Source organism: Lissotriton vulgaris, chromosome 6 (genome assembly GCF_964263255.1).
Source record: "Lissotriton vulgaris chromosome 6, aLisVul1.2, whole genome shotgun sequence".
Taxonomy (NCBI): Eukaryota; Metazoa; Chordata; class Amphibia; order Caudata; family Salamandridae; genus Lissotriton; species Lissotriton vulgaris.
The window spans coordinates 196,606,045-196,620,927 of NC_141694.1; the positions used below are offsets into that span (position 1 = coordinate 196,606,045).

At 49.8% G+C, this 14,883-nt stretch overlaps 1 protein-coding gene across 2 annotated transcripts in view; it reads right to left on the reverse strand.

The window, feature by feature from the left end:
• Positions 1–14,883, reverse strand: part of RCAN2 (regulator of calcineurin 2) — a 546,515-nt gene that overhangs the window by 269,935 nt on the left and 261,697 nt on the right. Inside the window, exon 2 of one of the 2 annotated variants that reach the window (XM_086926234.1) lies at positions 4,937–5,150. The exons of the other annotated variant lie outside the window; for it this stretch is intronic. Within the exon in view, the coding sequence (XP_086782360.1) occupies positions 4,937–5,150 (214 nt within the window). The remainder of the gene's footprint in view (positions 1–4,936; positions 5,151–14,883) is intronic. 2 annotated transcript variants of the gene reach the window in all.

The window sequence follows — 14,883 nt, forward strand, 5'->3', positions numbered from 1 at the left end:
GTGGCAAGTTTGCGGGGCACAGAAGGAGAAAAGACAGCTAGGAGGAGAGGGAGAGCAATTAAATGGCCGCATTAAACAGATGAGTTTTTAACCCTTTCTTAAAACAGGTGATAGACTGGGCTGCACGGAGGTGGAGCGGAAGCGCATTCCAGGCTCTGGCAGCCCTCACAGAGATAGACTGGACTCCCAGTCTGGCAAACTTAAATCTGGGCAGCACCATCTTGCACTGATTGGCAGATCGGAGGCAGCGATTAGGGACATAGAAAGAGAAACGTCTTCTCAAGTACAGGGGCCCGAGCTGATGGATAGCTCGGAAAGCAAGAACCAAAGCCTTGAACATGATTCGCTGAGCTACAGGGAGCCAATTGAGGCTACGCAGGTGGGGACTAACGCTAACCCTTCTGGGCAGATTAAACAGGAGTCTAGCGAACGCATTTTGGATCACCTGTAGCCGTTGAATCAGGTAAGATGGTAAGCCACTGAACAGAGCATTCGCATAATCGAGCCTAGAAAGGATGAGGGCCTGCGACACCGTCTCTTTGGCCTCTCTCGGGAGAAAAGGAAAAAATCTACGCAGGGCTTTTAGTGTGCCAAAGCACACCCCGTGAGTCTTTTGATATGGTTTTCAAACTTCAAGTTGCTGTCAAACCAGACCCCTAAGTTCCTAGCCAGACCCCCCATGGATTCAGGGCAGGGTAGATCAGATGGCCAAAGAAGGGAACTGAAATTATCAGGAAAGGATCCATAGAACAGGACCTCTGACTTGTCTTCATTGCACTTTAGCTGTGCCAGTGCTAACCACCGGAAGACAGCTGAGAGGCAATAGTGAACCGCCGATGTATCCAATTGGTCCCCTGGCCAAGTGAATAAAAGTTGGGTGTCATCGGCGTAGGCCATTATTTTAGCCCCCAGGTGTTCTGCCAGGTAGATCAGGGGAGTCAAATAAATATTGAAAAGTAAGGGGCTAAGAGTGGACCCCTGTGGGACTCCCGTAGTGAGATTCCTGGGCAGGGAAGCATATGGGGTCATCCAGACCTGTTGCGTCCTGTTAGTCAGGAATTAGGTTAGCCAGTCCAGAGCTCGAGCCGCCACGCCGATCTCAGCCAATCTGGTCAGGAGAAGCCCATGGGGCACCGTATCGAAGGCGGCAGAGAGGTCTAGTAAAATCAGAACCGCTCTGCCACCTCCGTCCAGGCACTCCCAAATCGCCTCTGACAGCTCCACCAGGGCAGTTTCGGTGCTATAAGCAGCCCAAAACCCTGATTGGGCAGGATGCAGTGCATGCGTTGACTCGACAAAATTTTCCAGTTGGCGAAATGCCGATTTTTCACAGACTTTAGCCAAAGCCGGCAATAAGGATATAGGCCGGTAGCTGGAAGGAGCAGAGGGATCCGACCCGGCCTTTTTGAGAAGCGGCAGGAGTTTAGCCTACTTCCAGCAAGCCGGGACGGTCGCAGAGGAGAAAGAGAGGTTTACAATCTGGGTAACCTCTTTGAAGACTATATCAGCCAACCCCCCCCCCCCTCCCGCCCCCCCAGCAGCCTGGCTGGGCATGGGTCCACCGGAGACCCGGACTTCAGGGACTTGAGGACTGAAAGAATGTCTAATTCAGCCAAAGAGGAAAAGGCAACAAACTGGTCAGTAGGATTAGGCACAAAACAAGGAGGAGGTACTAAAGAAGTCTGGTGTCTACCACACACGCTACGCAAGTCCACCTGAATCTTAGCAATTTTCTCTATAAAAAAAAGAAGAGAGTTCTTCACACCATTGGTCAGATGATGGCAGTAGCGGTTGTGCAGCGCAAGGAGAAAGAAAAATCTGTACAATAGAGAAAATTTCTTTGCTATTGCTATTAGCCTTTTCAATCCTCCCTGTATAATAGTGACTCTTAACTGCATTAATCGCAGCATAGTAGTCCTTCTGAGCGGCTCGTAGAGCAACCTTTGCCTCAGGCAGATATGCTTGCCTCCACACACGCTCAAGTTTCTTACAACCTAGTTTTTGTTCCCGTAAGATGTGGGAAAACCAAGGTTTCGAGGGGGAGAAACGCATCCTGCGAATACAAGCCTGGTTGACAGGGGGAACTGACCCCTGTTTCAGCCAAGTATTAAAAGAGTCAACGGCCTTGCCTACATCCGGGGCCAGAACAGGACGATCCCGGATTAAGGAATCAGAAAAAGAGGCTAAATTAATCCCCTGGAGATGGGCGGAGGGAGAAACAGCCCCCGCCCCAGTAGATTTTTCCAAGGACCAGGAGAACCTAATCAGCTCATGGTCAGGCCACGTCACCCTCTCAGGATGGGCCATTAAGATATTAAAGTTGGAGCATACCAAATCTAAGCAGTGACCACCTGTGTAGGTTGGGAATTCAACCTGCTGTACGAGCTGGGCCAGAGTCAGGGTCTCATCTAGGCGTCTCGTCTCAATGGCGTCTAAAACATCCACATGGATGTTAAAGTCCCCTAAGAGGAGAAATTTAGAAAATCTCAGGGTGCATGGCACAATGACCTCCTGCAAAGACTCAATAAAAGGCCCAACATATCCTGGAGGCCTATACACCAATGTGCCACCCAAGGTGAAGTGCGGGTTAAGAGAGAAATGGAGCATCTCTGCATCCCCCTGATCTTCATGGGGTTCACAAGAAAAGACCCATGTATCCCTATATATCACGTCACCTCCGCCCCCTTTGCCCAGAGGGCGGTCTGCCCTTGCGATCTTAAAACCCCTAGGAATAGCTAGCGCCACCACCGGGGTACACGATTCATTGAGCCAGGTCTCAGTGATAAAAAAGAGGTCCAGCTGGTTCTCTGCCAAAATCTCAAAGACGTCGGCCGCGTGTTTAACCAAGGACCTAGCATTAATTAACCCAGCACGTATCTGGCCAGAGTCAATACTTTCTCTGGGGGAACCACTAAAGTTCGGCTGCAACCGAAAATTGCAGGCAGAGCAAATTCGAGATAAACTATCAGCCACCCTCCAGGGACATCCTACATCACAACTGAATGCATTAAGCGCTGTAAGATCTTTGGCGGAATACCTTAGTCTAGTGGGGTGTGGCAACCTGGCCAAAGGAGCAGGGGAATGGGCACGAGGCACGTCTGAGGCACAGACGGGCCCTCCTTTGGCACTCCTTCGGCGCGCCCGCTGCGCACGCCCACTGCGCGTTCGGTGGAGCATTGCTAATTATAGCTTGAGCACCTCCCCTGACTAGACCGCTGCCTACGGTCACGCGGGGACCCGGGACTCAGGTAAGATGGCGCCCGACCCTGCCCTCCACACAAACACACACAGAAGAGCCACGGTGGAACGGGGCAGAAGGCGTCAGTGATCGGAACACAGTAAAATGCAAATGCAAGTAAGAACCACACAATTTTAAAAGAGCGATGTTTTTAAAAGATGTCAAGAGTACAACAGGGGTTAAAAAAGCAGAGGAGAGTCCCTCGCAATCTGCTTTGCCACACAAGTAACGCTCGAGGTGCTGCCACCACCCTGAACTATCACTACCACTATCCCTGAATATGATCAGTAAACACATTCAGAATTTAGACAATTGCACCTGTATACTTCCAGTTACCTGGCAACAGAGGGCATGAAAGAGTTGAAACTGAATCATGAATGTAACCCTGTTCAGAACAGGGGCCCCCACAATAGGTTTGGCCCAGGGCCTCCAAAATCCTTAAAATGTCCCTGCTCAGACTCTCACACCCAACACCAGATATCTACTGGGACACTAGAGAGCTGTCGTTAGGGGCGAGACACTCACATCTGACTTTGTTACTGGAGAGAGATGAATGGGCTGAGACATCAATGGAGCAATGAACATTACCTCCTCGTCTGTCTTCCTCGTCACAGTAATGAAGATTACCGGTAAGTAACCAGGACATTACCCAGCCAGCGATCCCCTGTACTGCTATGGCCGGCTTGCTTGGGGGAGGGGGAAGACACAGACGTTGCATGGGACTTCAAGAGAGCACAGAACAGACCAGGCGAGACACTCGGGCAATAGGATAAATAGAAAGCAACGGACAGACTATGTGAGACACTTACACCTAACGTAATTGAAGAGCCCTTGAGACACTCAGACATGGCATGGGACTTCTAGGCAGCAATGAACAGACCAGGAGACATTTGCAACCGGCATAAGAGAACTTAATATCTCTGCATGATCTGCGTGAGACGCTCACAATGAATGAAAATACTTTATTGTACGATTACCTAAAATCATTTACAAATGCAAGGCATATTACTCTCATAGTTAAAACAGTAAGTTAATAAGAAAAAATCTAAAACGAAAAAAGCATTTAAAATGAGATAGTATTTAAAAGTGAGACGCTCACAATTGACTAGGGACCCCTAGGCAGCTGGGCAGAGACCGTAAGGCAATCACCCCCAACATGGATCTATTCGAAAGCCGTGAACGGACTGAGAATTGGGGGGCCTCACACTTTACATGGGGGAACTAGAGAGAGTTGAATAGATGACGCGAGACACTCAGGCACAAACAAGAATAGGCTGGGTGAGACAGTCACACCTGGCATGGGCAGGTAAAAAGCTCTGAATATGTAGGGTGAGACACTCATGTCTGACCAGAGACATATATTTGAACAGACTGAATGAGACACTTGCATTGGACTAGAGACATCCGAAGAGCCCTGGTGAGACACTTGCCCTGGGCATGGGACAATCTGTATCTCTGATTCGAACATGGTAGACACACACCGGCAGGAGGAGTGCCAGAGCCCAGCATAGCTTCAATGCCACACACACACGTGGCGCGAGACAGCCTGGGACCCCCTGCAGCACAGACCATGGGAGACACAACGACCAGAGGACAGCCAGAGATCCCTGCATAAAGTCACTACAGCCAGTCAGCCACGCCCCCGAGTGAGGTGCAGCCAGTGAGTGGCAGTGCCAGGCCCCAGCCCCGCCAGCCTACCTGAACTTCAGGCACAGTGAAGACTTCGGCGTCCGTGGCGCAGGCCACCAGGGTGCGGGCATCGACGTCCATGGTGCGGGCGGGCATCCCTCCTGCCCTCTGCAGGGGTCGAGGTGAAGGTAACCGCGGAGGAGACCTGTCCAGACACAGCCACTCCGGGGTGCGGGGGTCGGAGCGTGCGGTAACCTCGGACGCAGGCCGCTCACTCCCAGGCCTGGCCGGCGGCACAGCCCTGCCCTACGCCAAGGTCTGTGAGAGGTATCTTCAGACGGGTGCCTGGAGAGGGGTGCGGTAATTACAGACCTCAGCCTGGAGGTCGGTGTGCGATAACTTCAGATGCAGTGGCATGCACACAACCCTGGCAGGGTGCACAGCGCCCCTGGAGGATGGAGACCCGTGTGCATGAACTTCAGATGCAGCCGAATGCACACAGCCCTAGCATGGTGCACAGCGCCCCTTGGAGGATGGAGATCAGTGTGCGGTAACTTCAGACCGGTGTGCGGAGGACAGTGTGCGGTGATGTCAATCTCAGCCTGCGCGCACACAACACCGGTCGGCTGCACAGTCCCCTTCCCTTGCACGGTGCGGCAACTTCAGACCTGTGCGTGGTGGTCGGTGTGCGGTACCATCAGTTGCAGCTGCATACACACAGCACAGCTCTGGCAGGGAGCACAGCCACCCTCTGGAGTATGCAGATCGCTGTGCGGTAACTTCAGACCTGTGTGATGCGGTCGGTGTGCGGTAACGTCACTCGCAGTCTGTGCACACACCTCCTTGGCCGGCTGCACAGTCCCCCTTCCGTGAGTTGACGTCGGTGTGCGGTAACTTCAGGCGCAGCACGTTCACACATAGCCCCCCTGCGGTGCGTGGAGGTCGGTGAGCGGTAACATCAGACCTGTGCGGTGTGTGGAGAGGTGAGCTGTAACTTCAGACCGCTGCGTGGAGGTCGGTGTGCAGTATCACACGGTGCGGGGAGGTCGGTGTGCGTAGGTAGAGCTGCGTGCGGTAACTTCAGACGCACCTCACACGCAGCCCCGGCGAGCTGCAGAGCCCCCTCCGCCCGCCCCGCAGACCTCCCCCTCCAGCCAGCAGCCTCACACGGTCCTCTCCCGCCTCACACGGCCGATGACGACAGCGCGGGCCCGGCGGACGCGAATCCATTCTCCCCGCGCCCTCTTATCTCCGGGCGCTGCGGCGGAACATGATTATGAGCTAAATTTGAACTGGGAGCGGATCGATGCACCCCCTTGTGCGCCGCCGGGCCTGACGCACGCATCCGCGGCTGGAATACAGGCACCGGCTGCACTCGGGTCCCGCTGGCACCGAGGACGCTTGTAGTAAAAGGATGCACATTGCGAGCTCCTGCAATGAAGCATATCTGAAACGTGCACTTTTTTTTTATTGATATAGAGTGCCGAATGCTGCTCAGTCAGTCTGTTTACAACTTCTAGGAGAGCTGAGACATGGGCAAATAAGTGCCCAGGCTGCTGTCGTGATGTGCCGGCCAGCAAATCCTGTGGAAATTGTAGATTTGTTTTCTTCTCCCGCATCCAGTTGTTAGCACATCTGTATTCTAAAAGTTTAGTCCATCTCTGCAGAAGTGACCTCATCTCCAGCTGTGGTGGGTGGCGCCATGCCTTCACGAGCTCTGGAATACTCACCCATTGCAAAGGGCAGCTGTTGCCCAGTAGGAGAGGGCTAAAGAGTCCAGTGGGCATAAGGGTGAGCATTACAAAGTCGATTGCCATCTCTTCCCACACGCTGTCCACACACTGGAGACCCCCAGGGGGACTGCCTTTTCCAAATCTCTGGCAGACTCCACACATGGAAAGCTCATTCTTTGCAACAGACTGTATGTGGTCACCGTGTCCTCATGACCTTTAGTCGACTAGACTAAGTGTCTGTGGATGGTCATTGGAGTTCAACCAAGGGCAGACCTTTGCAGGGAGTCAGCTCACCCAGGGTACGGCCGAAAGCCTTCTGTTCTCTGAGGTTGGAGGGTCGATGACCTCTTTTGACCTGATCAAGGTCCGTTCATCCCTGTGATTTGATCAATTTGGACACAGAAATCAGACACGCCACAGTGCTCAATGCATGGTGGCATCTTTGTTATGGAGGTACCAAAGATGGAGATAAAGTGACACTGGTGATGGCCTTTCCATACAGAAATAGATGGGAATGTTTGCAGGGCCAGACCACTGCCACGCTACCCATCTGTTTGCGGCCATGTCGTCTCCAGTTTCATCTAACTGCAGCTGGTGTGAGCAGTGGCCATTACTAGTACTCTCGAGTCAAGTTCTTGCTAGGATAGGATGGACCAATTCCAAATGTCCATGACAAGTTCAGTTTGTAGGGCTAGATCAAAACAGCCCAGTGAAGTTTCCACTCGGAGGTACCGACGGACAGAGCGGGGCCTCTAAACATAACTTGAGCTGGTGCCGAGAGAGGGGAGGGTTACCCCTTGAGAAGCAATGATGCAGTCCAGACATCATGCTTGCATCAAGTATTAGAATACAAATACAACAGCACCAATGCTGTATGTATGACTTTTTTGTGTTTTTGCAGTGACAAAGGGTTGTTTAGGTCCTGAAGAAAGCCAGGGAGAGTAATCCTAGTGGCTGAAACATGTTGACCGTTGAAACAGTGATTAATTCATGTTTCCTCTCCTTTTTCACTTTCACACTGTTTTTAATAGGACAACACTCTAGAGATTGTTACCAAAAATATTAGATTGTTAGCAAAGATATTAGGGTAGTACTTCATCTCTGTGGTTTATCCTTTTTAGTCACATCTTTTTCACAGTTTTCTGCACTGTATTCTAGAAATTATCTCAATCACTTATTCTTTAAGCGAAAGTCCCATCTGTATTTATTTGTTTCTTTTGTGAGAACCCCACAGAAGGATACAACTCATTCTCTCTTTTCCCTCTGAGAATCAAGAGGGTCAGGAGAGGGTTGTTTGGGATCCCAGATGATGACACTGAGCACATGATTGTGTATTGGTGGGACACCAGCTAGCCTTAGGTGGGTTTTGAGTAAATTTTCTCTGTTCCTCTTTGCTTTCCTTGCTCTACCGAATATTTAACAGCACTTTGGGCGGTCAGTGCCTCCACACTTGGCTTTAGAGGTATGTTCTTTGTAGCTTCTTTCAGGTCCACAGATTCTATTACGTTTTGTGATTATTAGAATTAGGGGGATTGAATCTGTCTAGGACTTTAAACATTCCCTCAGACCCTCCCTTCTATATACTAGATCAAAACAAGCCATGTTGATGGCTTCAAAACTCTGCTTGGCAGTTTTGATACCCGTTGATGGCCTGTTTTTTCTTGGTTACTTCTCTCAGTGAGGTACGATAGATGTGATGTCCCCTCAACGTATCTTAGCGCAGTAGCTGACCATACACAGGAAGGGACAAAGGGTGGACACATTGGAAGGTGCTGACACAAGAGCTTTCACCTTTTCTGAGTGATGCCTTACGCACTCACAAGAGCATATGTGCCCAAAGAACTCGAAGGTTGGTTGGCATAGATCACATTTAATTTTGTTTGAATGTCAATCAATCATTGCTTGTTAAGCATGGCTATGCACCTGAGAGTGTCTCAAGACGAAGGGTGAGGGAGGGACGGGGTTGCAGGTCCGACTGGGCGCTGTGGTTCATTCGAAGAGCCAGGTCTTTCGATCCCTCCTGAATTGCGACAGAGACTGGGAGAACCTGAGGTGAAGGATCATGGTGTGGTGACCTTGGCGAAAGCACCTCAATCCTTCACCATCGCACTGTCTTGCTAGGCACTGCCAAACACCAAGATGAATCACTTGTATCTAAATAGGGCCACGTGAGTGGCACACGTAGTGATACAAGATCAGTCTTGCAGTTCTGTGATGAAATTCTTTATTCAAGTCCAATTTGGAGGTTTGCATCGTTGAGCTGCTGCACAGGTTTTGAAGGTGGGACATTTGATGAAGCACTCTCGTATCTCACAGTTGTCACATATCGATGCAGGGGAGACTGTGGCCACCGGCTATCTCTTGGACACTGGAAAATCAGTAGGACACAGGGCGTTGGGCCTACCACAGGCTCAGCAATATCTGGTAAGAGGTCCCTCCTGATTCTGAATGCACTAGCGAACACCTTTGAAGGACCTCACAAATACATTAGCATGGAGCTTTATTTCGCTAACTTTCATTTACCAATTACTTGAAAAAGTTTTGGAAGTCACTTTGTGACATCAGGAATTTCTGAAGTTGTGGCAATGAACTGGCAAGTTTCACTGTGGACAGAAGACTCAGAAGGCATCCTGTGTCCATGATAGGCTCAAGCACTTAGGTATCCAGTCACCTTCTTGGCCACCATGTACAAGTGAAGTGTGGAAATAGCCTTGGTAGAGGAGCAGTGTCCATGAGTCATATGCAAATATTCTGACATTAGAAGGTTGGAGTTCTGTGTCCTCTGACAGTTTGACAAGCTTCAGTATCAGTAATCAAATTTAAGGTGGCTTCACGGTCGGCTAACAGTGAGATCTTGACTCTTCAGACTCGTTTCGGGAGCTTGCTCACAGTGATGTAATTTAGTCCTCGGTCGGCATACTGTTTCTCCTGAAGTTACCCTTGTCATCCATTGTCGCTGCACAGTTTGCAGATAAGTCCTTCTGACTTCTCTCTTAATAGTGATAACACTTGTAATATGACATGATTTGTGTGAGTGGTTGTCAGTCGTTCTCATGATTCTTGACGAGAGGTGTGCGGGGACAGTTCTTTTTGTGGTTTTAGACTTGAACACTGTTCTTCAATGACAGTTGTCCTACATGGATTGCGTCTTACTGTGAGTGCAGGGTAGGCACATGTTTTGGGGACTTCTAGCAACATCTGTGTTGGAAATGGCCCTTTGTGCAGGGTCAGCCCCAAACATTTTGACTGATAAGTCCCTAGTAAAGTGCACTACATGTGCCCAGAAGCTGTACATTAAATGCGACTAGTGGGACTGCAGCACCAATTGTGTCACCCCTTAAGTAGCAATTTAAACACATCTCAGATCTGCCATTGCAGAGCCTGTGTGTGTAGTTTTAAACTGCCATGTTGACCTGGCAAGTTAACCCTCTTCCCAGACCCAAACCTTAATTTTTAATACATATGTCACCCCTAATGTAGGCCCTGGACATCCTAAGGGCAGGGTTTAGTGTATTTAAAAGTAGGACATGTACTTTTAAGTTTTATATGTCCGAGTAGTGAAAAACTCTAAAATTCGTTTTTACTACTGCAAAGACTATCTCTCCCTTGTGATAACATTGGGATCAACTTATTACATTTTAAATGTTTAATTTCCAATTGGGAAGATATTGGATCCCCAAGTTTAGTGTCTCTGGAATAACAATTTAAAAACACAATTTATGGTGGCCAGATTTTAAATTGTAATACTGAAAATGATAATTTTAGAAAGCTGGCATTTTCTCCCTTTAGTCATTTGGACCCTTTTGCCCGTCTCTGAATGCATGTCTGGGGTGGGTGACAGCTGGGATTAGTGTGTCGCCTCCAGACAACCTTGTAAATAAGACAGGAGTATAACCCATAGACCAGGTCAGGACTGGGTAGGAAGGTATAATTGTTACACAATGTCCTGCAAGGTAAAAGTTAGTAGACAGTTATGAATAGCATGCACATAGCATTGCTGCAATGGACAAGAAGGAGATTACTCATTTTTTTGAATCAAAAATTAGTTATTCATTTTTTTGTTATAACATTCATTTCATGGTTGGGAGTACACAGTTGAGAACAGCACTGCAAGAAATGAATTGACAACCACATGAAACTTGGTGCAACAAACGTGAATAAATAGTGCAGGTGGCGACGCAAGTGAAAAGAGTGAAAACAGCGTAGTCGGCGCACTGTGTATAGAGTGCAATTTATCTACAGTGAGTGGCTAAAGACGGCGCATGTGACATAGTGATATCACAGTGGGCACAATTAATTAAATAGATTTAGAGCCACTAAGAAGAAGTGCGTCTATTAATTAGGCTGTTGGGTCGACGGCGTTTCGATCCGGACCATTTCGGATCATCATCAGGACTGGTTGTCTGAGTTGAATAGTGCTTGAGTAATCTTTTGAATTGGAGTACTTGTTATAGGTGTAACTTGAAAAGCCAGGGGATCACCGGGGATCTCTTCGCTGGAGTAAACCAGTTGAGGCTCATTGGGGGTTCCAAAATGTATGGAACGTGCCTGTGGCTCAGCCAAGTTGGAGAAAGTTGTTTGGAGGCACCTCAGCGTTTCAGCCAGCCGCGTTAGTCAGCTATGCTTGTAGCGCTGCATTACTCGCCGCATCCGAGTTACTGTCGGAATGAATGATGCTGTCACAGTTACACCTATAACAAGTACTCCAATTTATAGGGGCACTTCTTCTTAGTGGCTCTAAATCTATTTAATTAATTGTGCCCACTGTGATATCACTATGTCACATGCGCCGTCTTTAGCCACTCACTGTAGATAAATTGCACTCTATACACAGTGCGCCGACTACGCTGTTTTCACTCTTTTCACTTGCGTCGCCACCTGCACTATTTATTCACGTTTGTTGCACCAAGTTTCATGTGGTTGTCAATACATTTCTTGCAGTGCTGTTCTCAACTGTGTACTCCCAACCATGAAATGAATGTTATAACAAAAAAATGAATAACTAATTTTTGATTAAAAAAAAATGAGTAATCTCCTTCTTGTCCACTGCAGCAATGCTATGTGCATGCTATTCATAACTGTCTACTAACTTTTACCTTGCAGGACATTGTGTGACAATTATAGCCTCCAGACAACTACATACAAAGGGAGTGCTATCTACATCCTGATGGGACATCCTGGGCAGGATGGGAGGGAGGGGCTGACACTTACACCTGAATGGACTGTGTCCTGTCCCCACACAAATCGATGCTTAAGCCCGTAGTAAGTCTGGAGCCAAGGCAGGAAGGGCAGGGACTCTGTGAACTTCACAGGCATCTCTTTGATGTCTCCCCCACTTCAAAGGCCCACCTGGGTTAAAAGATCTGGACTACTGACCCTATCACTGGAGTACACATCTGGCCCTGTAGATACTCTGCCAGGAAGACGGACTGTGCTATGCTGCTGAAAGGACTGTCACTTTGCTGGACTCCTGCTCTACTCTGCTGACCTACTCCCCTATTGTCTGGGAGTGAGAAGGACTGGACCTGCATCTCTCCACAATTTGAACCCAGAGTTGCTCAAAGGGCTTGCCTGCTGGCCTCCTGTTGGAAATCTCAGGGACATCAAAGACTTCATCCCCAGCCACTGGACTCTGCCATATGAGAGTGTTGGCCTGCCAAGTGGTGCCAATTCAGTTCTAGGCCCTATGGAAGTGGGTTTAAAGTAGGGGTGGGCAGTAAACTCTGCTCCGCCAGCGGAATTTGAGGAGTTTTGCCACTCTGCGTGAAATGTGGAGATCGGCAAAAACTCTGCCAACCGCTGGCGAAGCAGAGTTTACCGGCATTCTCACTCCTAGACTTCAACCCCCAACGAGCAGTGTGGCAGGGGGCACATTTGCAGAGTGTTTGAGAAAGGGGGCACAGCTTCTGACAAGGTTTCAGCAATCCTGCTGTGTGAGACTTATTGGTGGTAACAATAGGGGTTCTAGGGCCCCCGCCGACCCTCAGTATCCAAGTGGACTTCATCCCCCAACCAGTAGTGCGTCAGGGGGCAGTGTTTAAAAAAGTAGGGGGGGCATCAGACAAGGTCTCAGCAATCCAACTGTGGGGGACTTGCTGGTGGGAGCAGTAGGGATTCTTGGTCCCCAATGACCATCAGTAGCCAACTGGACTTTATACCCAACCAGTAATGTGCCAGAAGGCCCGATTGCAGAATGATTGAGAAAATAGGCGGGGCCTCTGATGAGGTCTCAGTAATCTTGCTGTGGGGGACTTACTGCTGGTAACAATAGGGGTCTTAGCCCCCAATGGCACTCCTCAGCCAAGGGGACTTCTTCCCCAACCAGTGGGGCACCAGAATGCCCTGTTTGCAGAGTGGTTGAGAAAGGGGACGGGGCCACCGACTTTGTCTCAGCGGTCCCCCTGTGGGGAACTAATCGGTGGCAACAATAGGGGTTCCTGGCCCCCAATGACCCTCAGCAGCCAAGGGGACTTCATCCCCCAACCAGAAGTGTGCTAGGAGGCACGTTTGCAGAGTGTTTGAGAAAGGGGGGGTGCCTACAACGATGTCTCAGCAGTCCCTCTGTGGGGAACTTACTGGTGGCAACAATAGGGGTTCTTGGCCCCCAATAACCCTCAGCAGCAAGAGGGACTTCATACACCAACCAGTAGTGCGCCAAGAGGCGCGTTTGCAGACTGGTTTAGAAAGGGGGCAGGCCTCCGATGAGGTCTCAATAATCCCCTGTGAGTGACTTACTGGTAGTAACAACATGGGTTCTTGGCCCCTGTTAGAAATGGGATTTCTGGTTGGCTAGGGCATGCGCCTAAGCCAGGCAGAAACCACCACTCTAGTCAGGGCATGGGAGTTACACGCTGAAGATAACCCCTGCTCACCCCCTTGGTAGCTTGGCACGAGCAGTCAGGGTTATCCCAGAGGCAATGTGTGAAGCTTTGCGCAACACACTCACAGCAGCAACACACTAGGCACACTACAAAAGAAACCCCACACAAAGTCATATACAAAAATAACCGTTGTATTATCCAAAATTCATTAGATTACAATCACACAATGTACACTGTGCCAACTGGCACTGGGCAATATTCACAGGGGATTATGTACACCTGGCAGGGCCAATCAGGTCACTGTCAGAACCTTTTAGAAAGCACTGGTAACAAGTAGCAAATAACGCAAATCCAGTAACTACTGGCAGAATAATGACCTTAGCAGTATGTCAAATTAGCATAGGTACCATGGGCATAAATCACATTAGATCCCAAACATCATTAGCAGAACATATTACACATTAGGCATCACATTGGGCATAAAACATATTAGGAATAAACCACCTAAGCATAAAGCCATTATGAAATCTCTGTAGGCCTAAACATATTATGCCTAAACATCCCAACCATAATACTAGCATAAAACACAGTATCCACAATCCCATTAGGTATCACCATCCAAAGTAGCCCCAGGCCAACTGGCCTTTCATTGGGGCTCAAGCGCCCTGTGGCCAGAATGTCAGGGCCACAACGGTGCGCAATGCGCTGTGGCAGTGGTGCAACTCATCCCTTCCTTATTAGGAGGCAACAAACAAAATGCCCCCAGTTGCAGCTGCCTGCGCTCCTGCGGTACAGCTGGGGAAATGAGGCCTGGCACAACTGTGCCCATTAGGCCCCCCTGGGACTCTGAACAAAATCACCCCCACGTTGCAGCTGCCCACTGTCCGGTGGGGCAGCTGTGTGAAAATGAGCCCTGGCACCAACCATGCCTTGGGAGCCCCACTCAGGACTCTTAAACAAAACAAATGGCCTCCAAAGTTGGAGTCGCCCGCTCTCCTGTGGGACCGCTCAGGGAAACAGGCACTGATAACACTGGCCCCAATGTGCCGGGAGAACTCCCCTCTGGTACTCCAACAAAATGCCCCCACTCACAACACTCTTCTGGTGCCTCTGGCCGCACCCGCGCTGCACAAATGGATCCATGCCCGGGCTAGGCGGGGACTCCTCTGCGAAGCCTCGTGGAGCCCTCATTCACGGGCGAACCTGCGAGACTCGGTCCTCGCTTTAGCAATACGCGGGGCTCTCCTCTGTCGTACAGGGAGCCCCGCCCAGGGCCAGGCAACAGCCACCTGGCTTCTGGCAGCACTGCTTCTTCCTGCCGTGGAGCCTGCGAGGCTCTGGCGTGACTTCCTTCTTTGCGGCAGGAGACTCCGCCCCAAACAGGCAAGATGCCTGTCATCTGGGCCGCAGCCGTACTTTTCAGCATGGTGGAGTGCGGGGGGCTTCTGCTGGGGAATATATT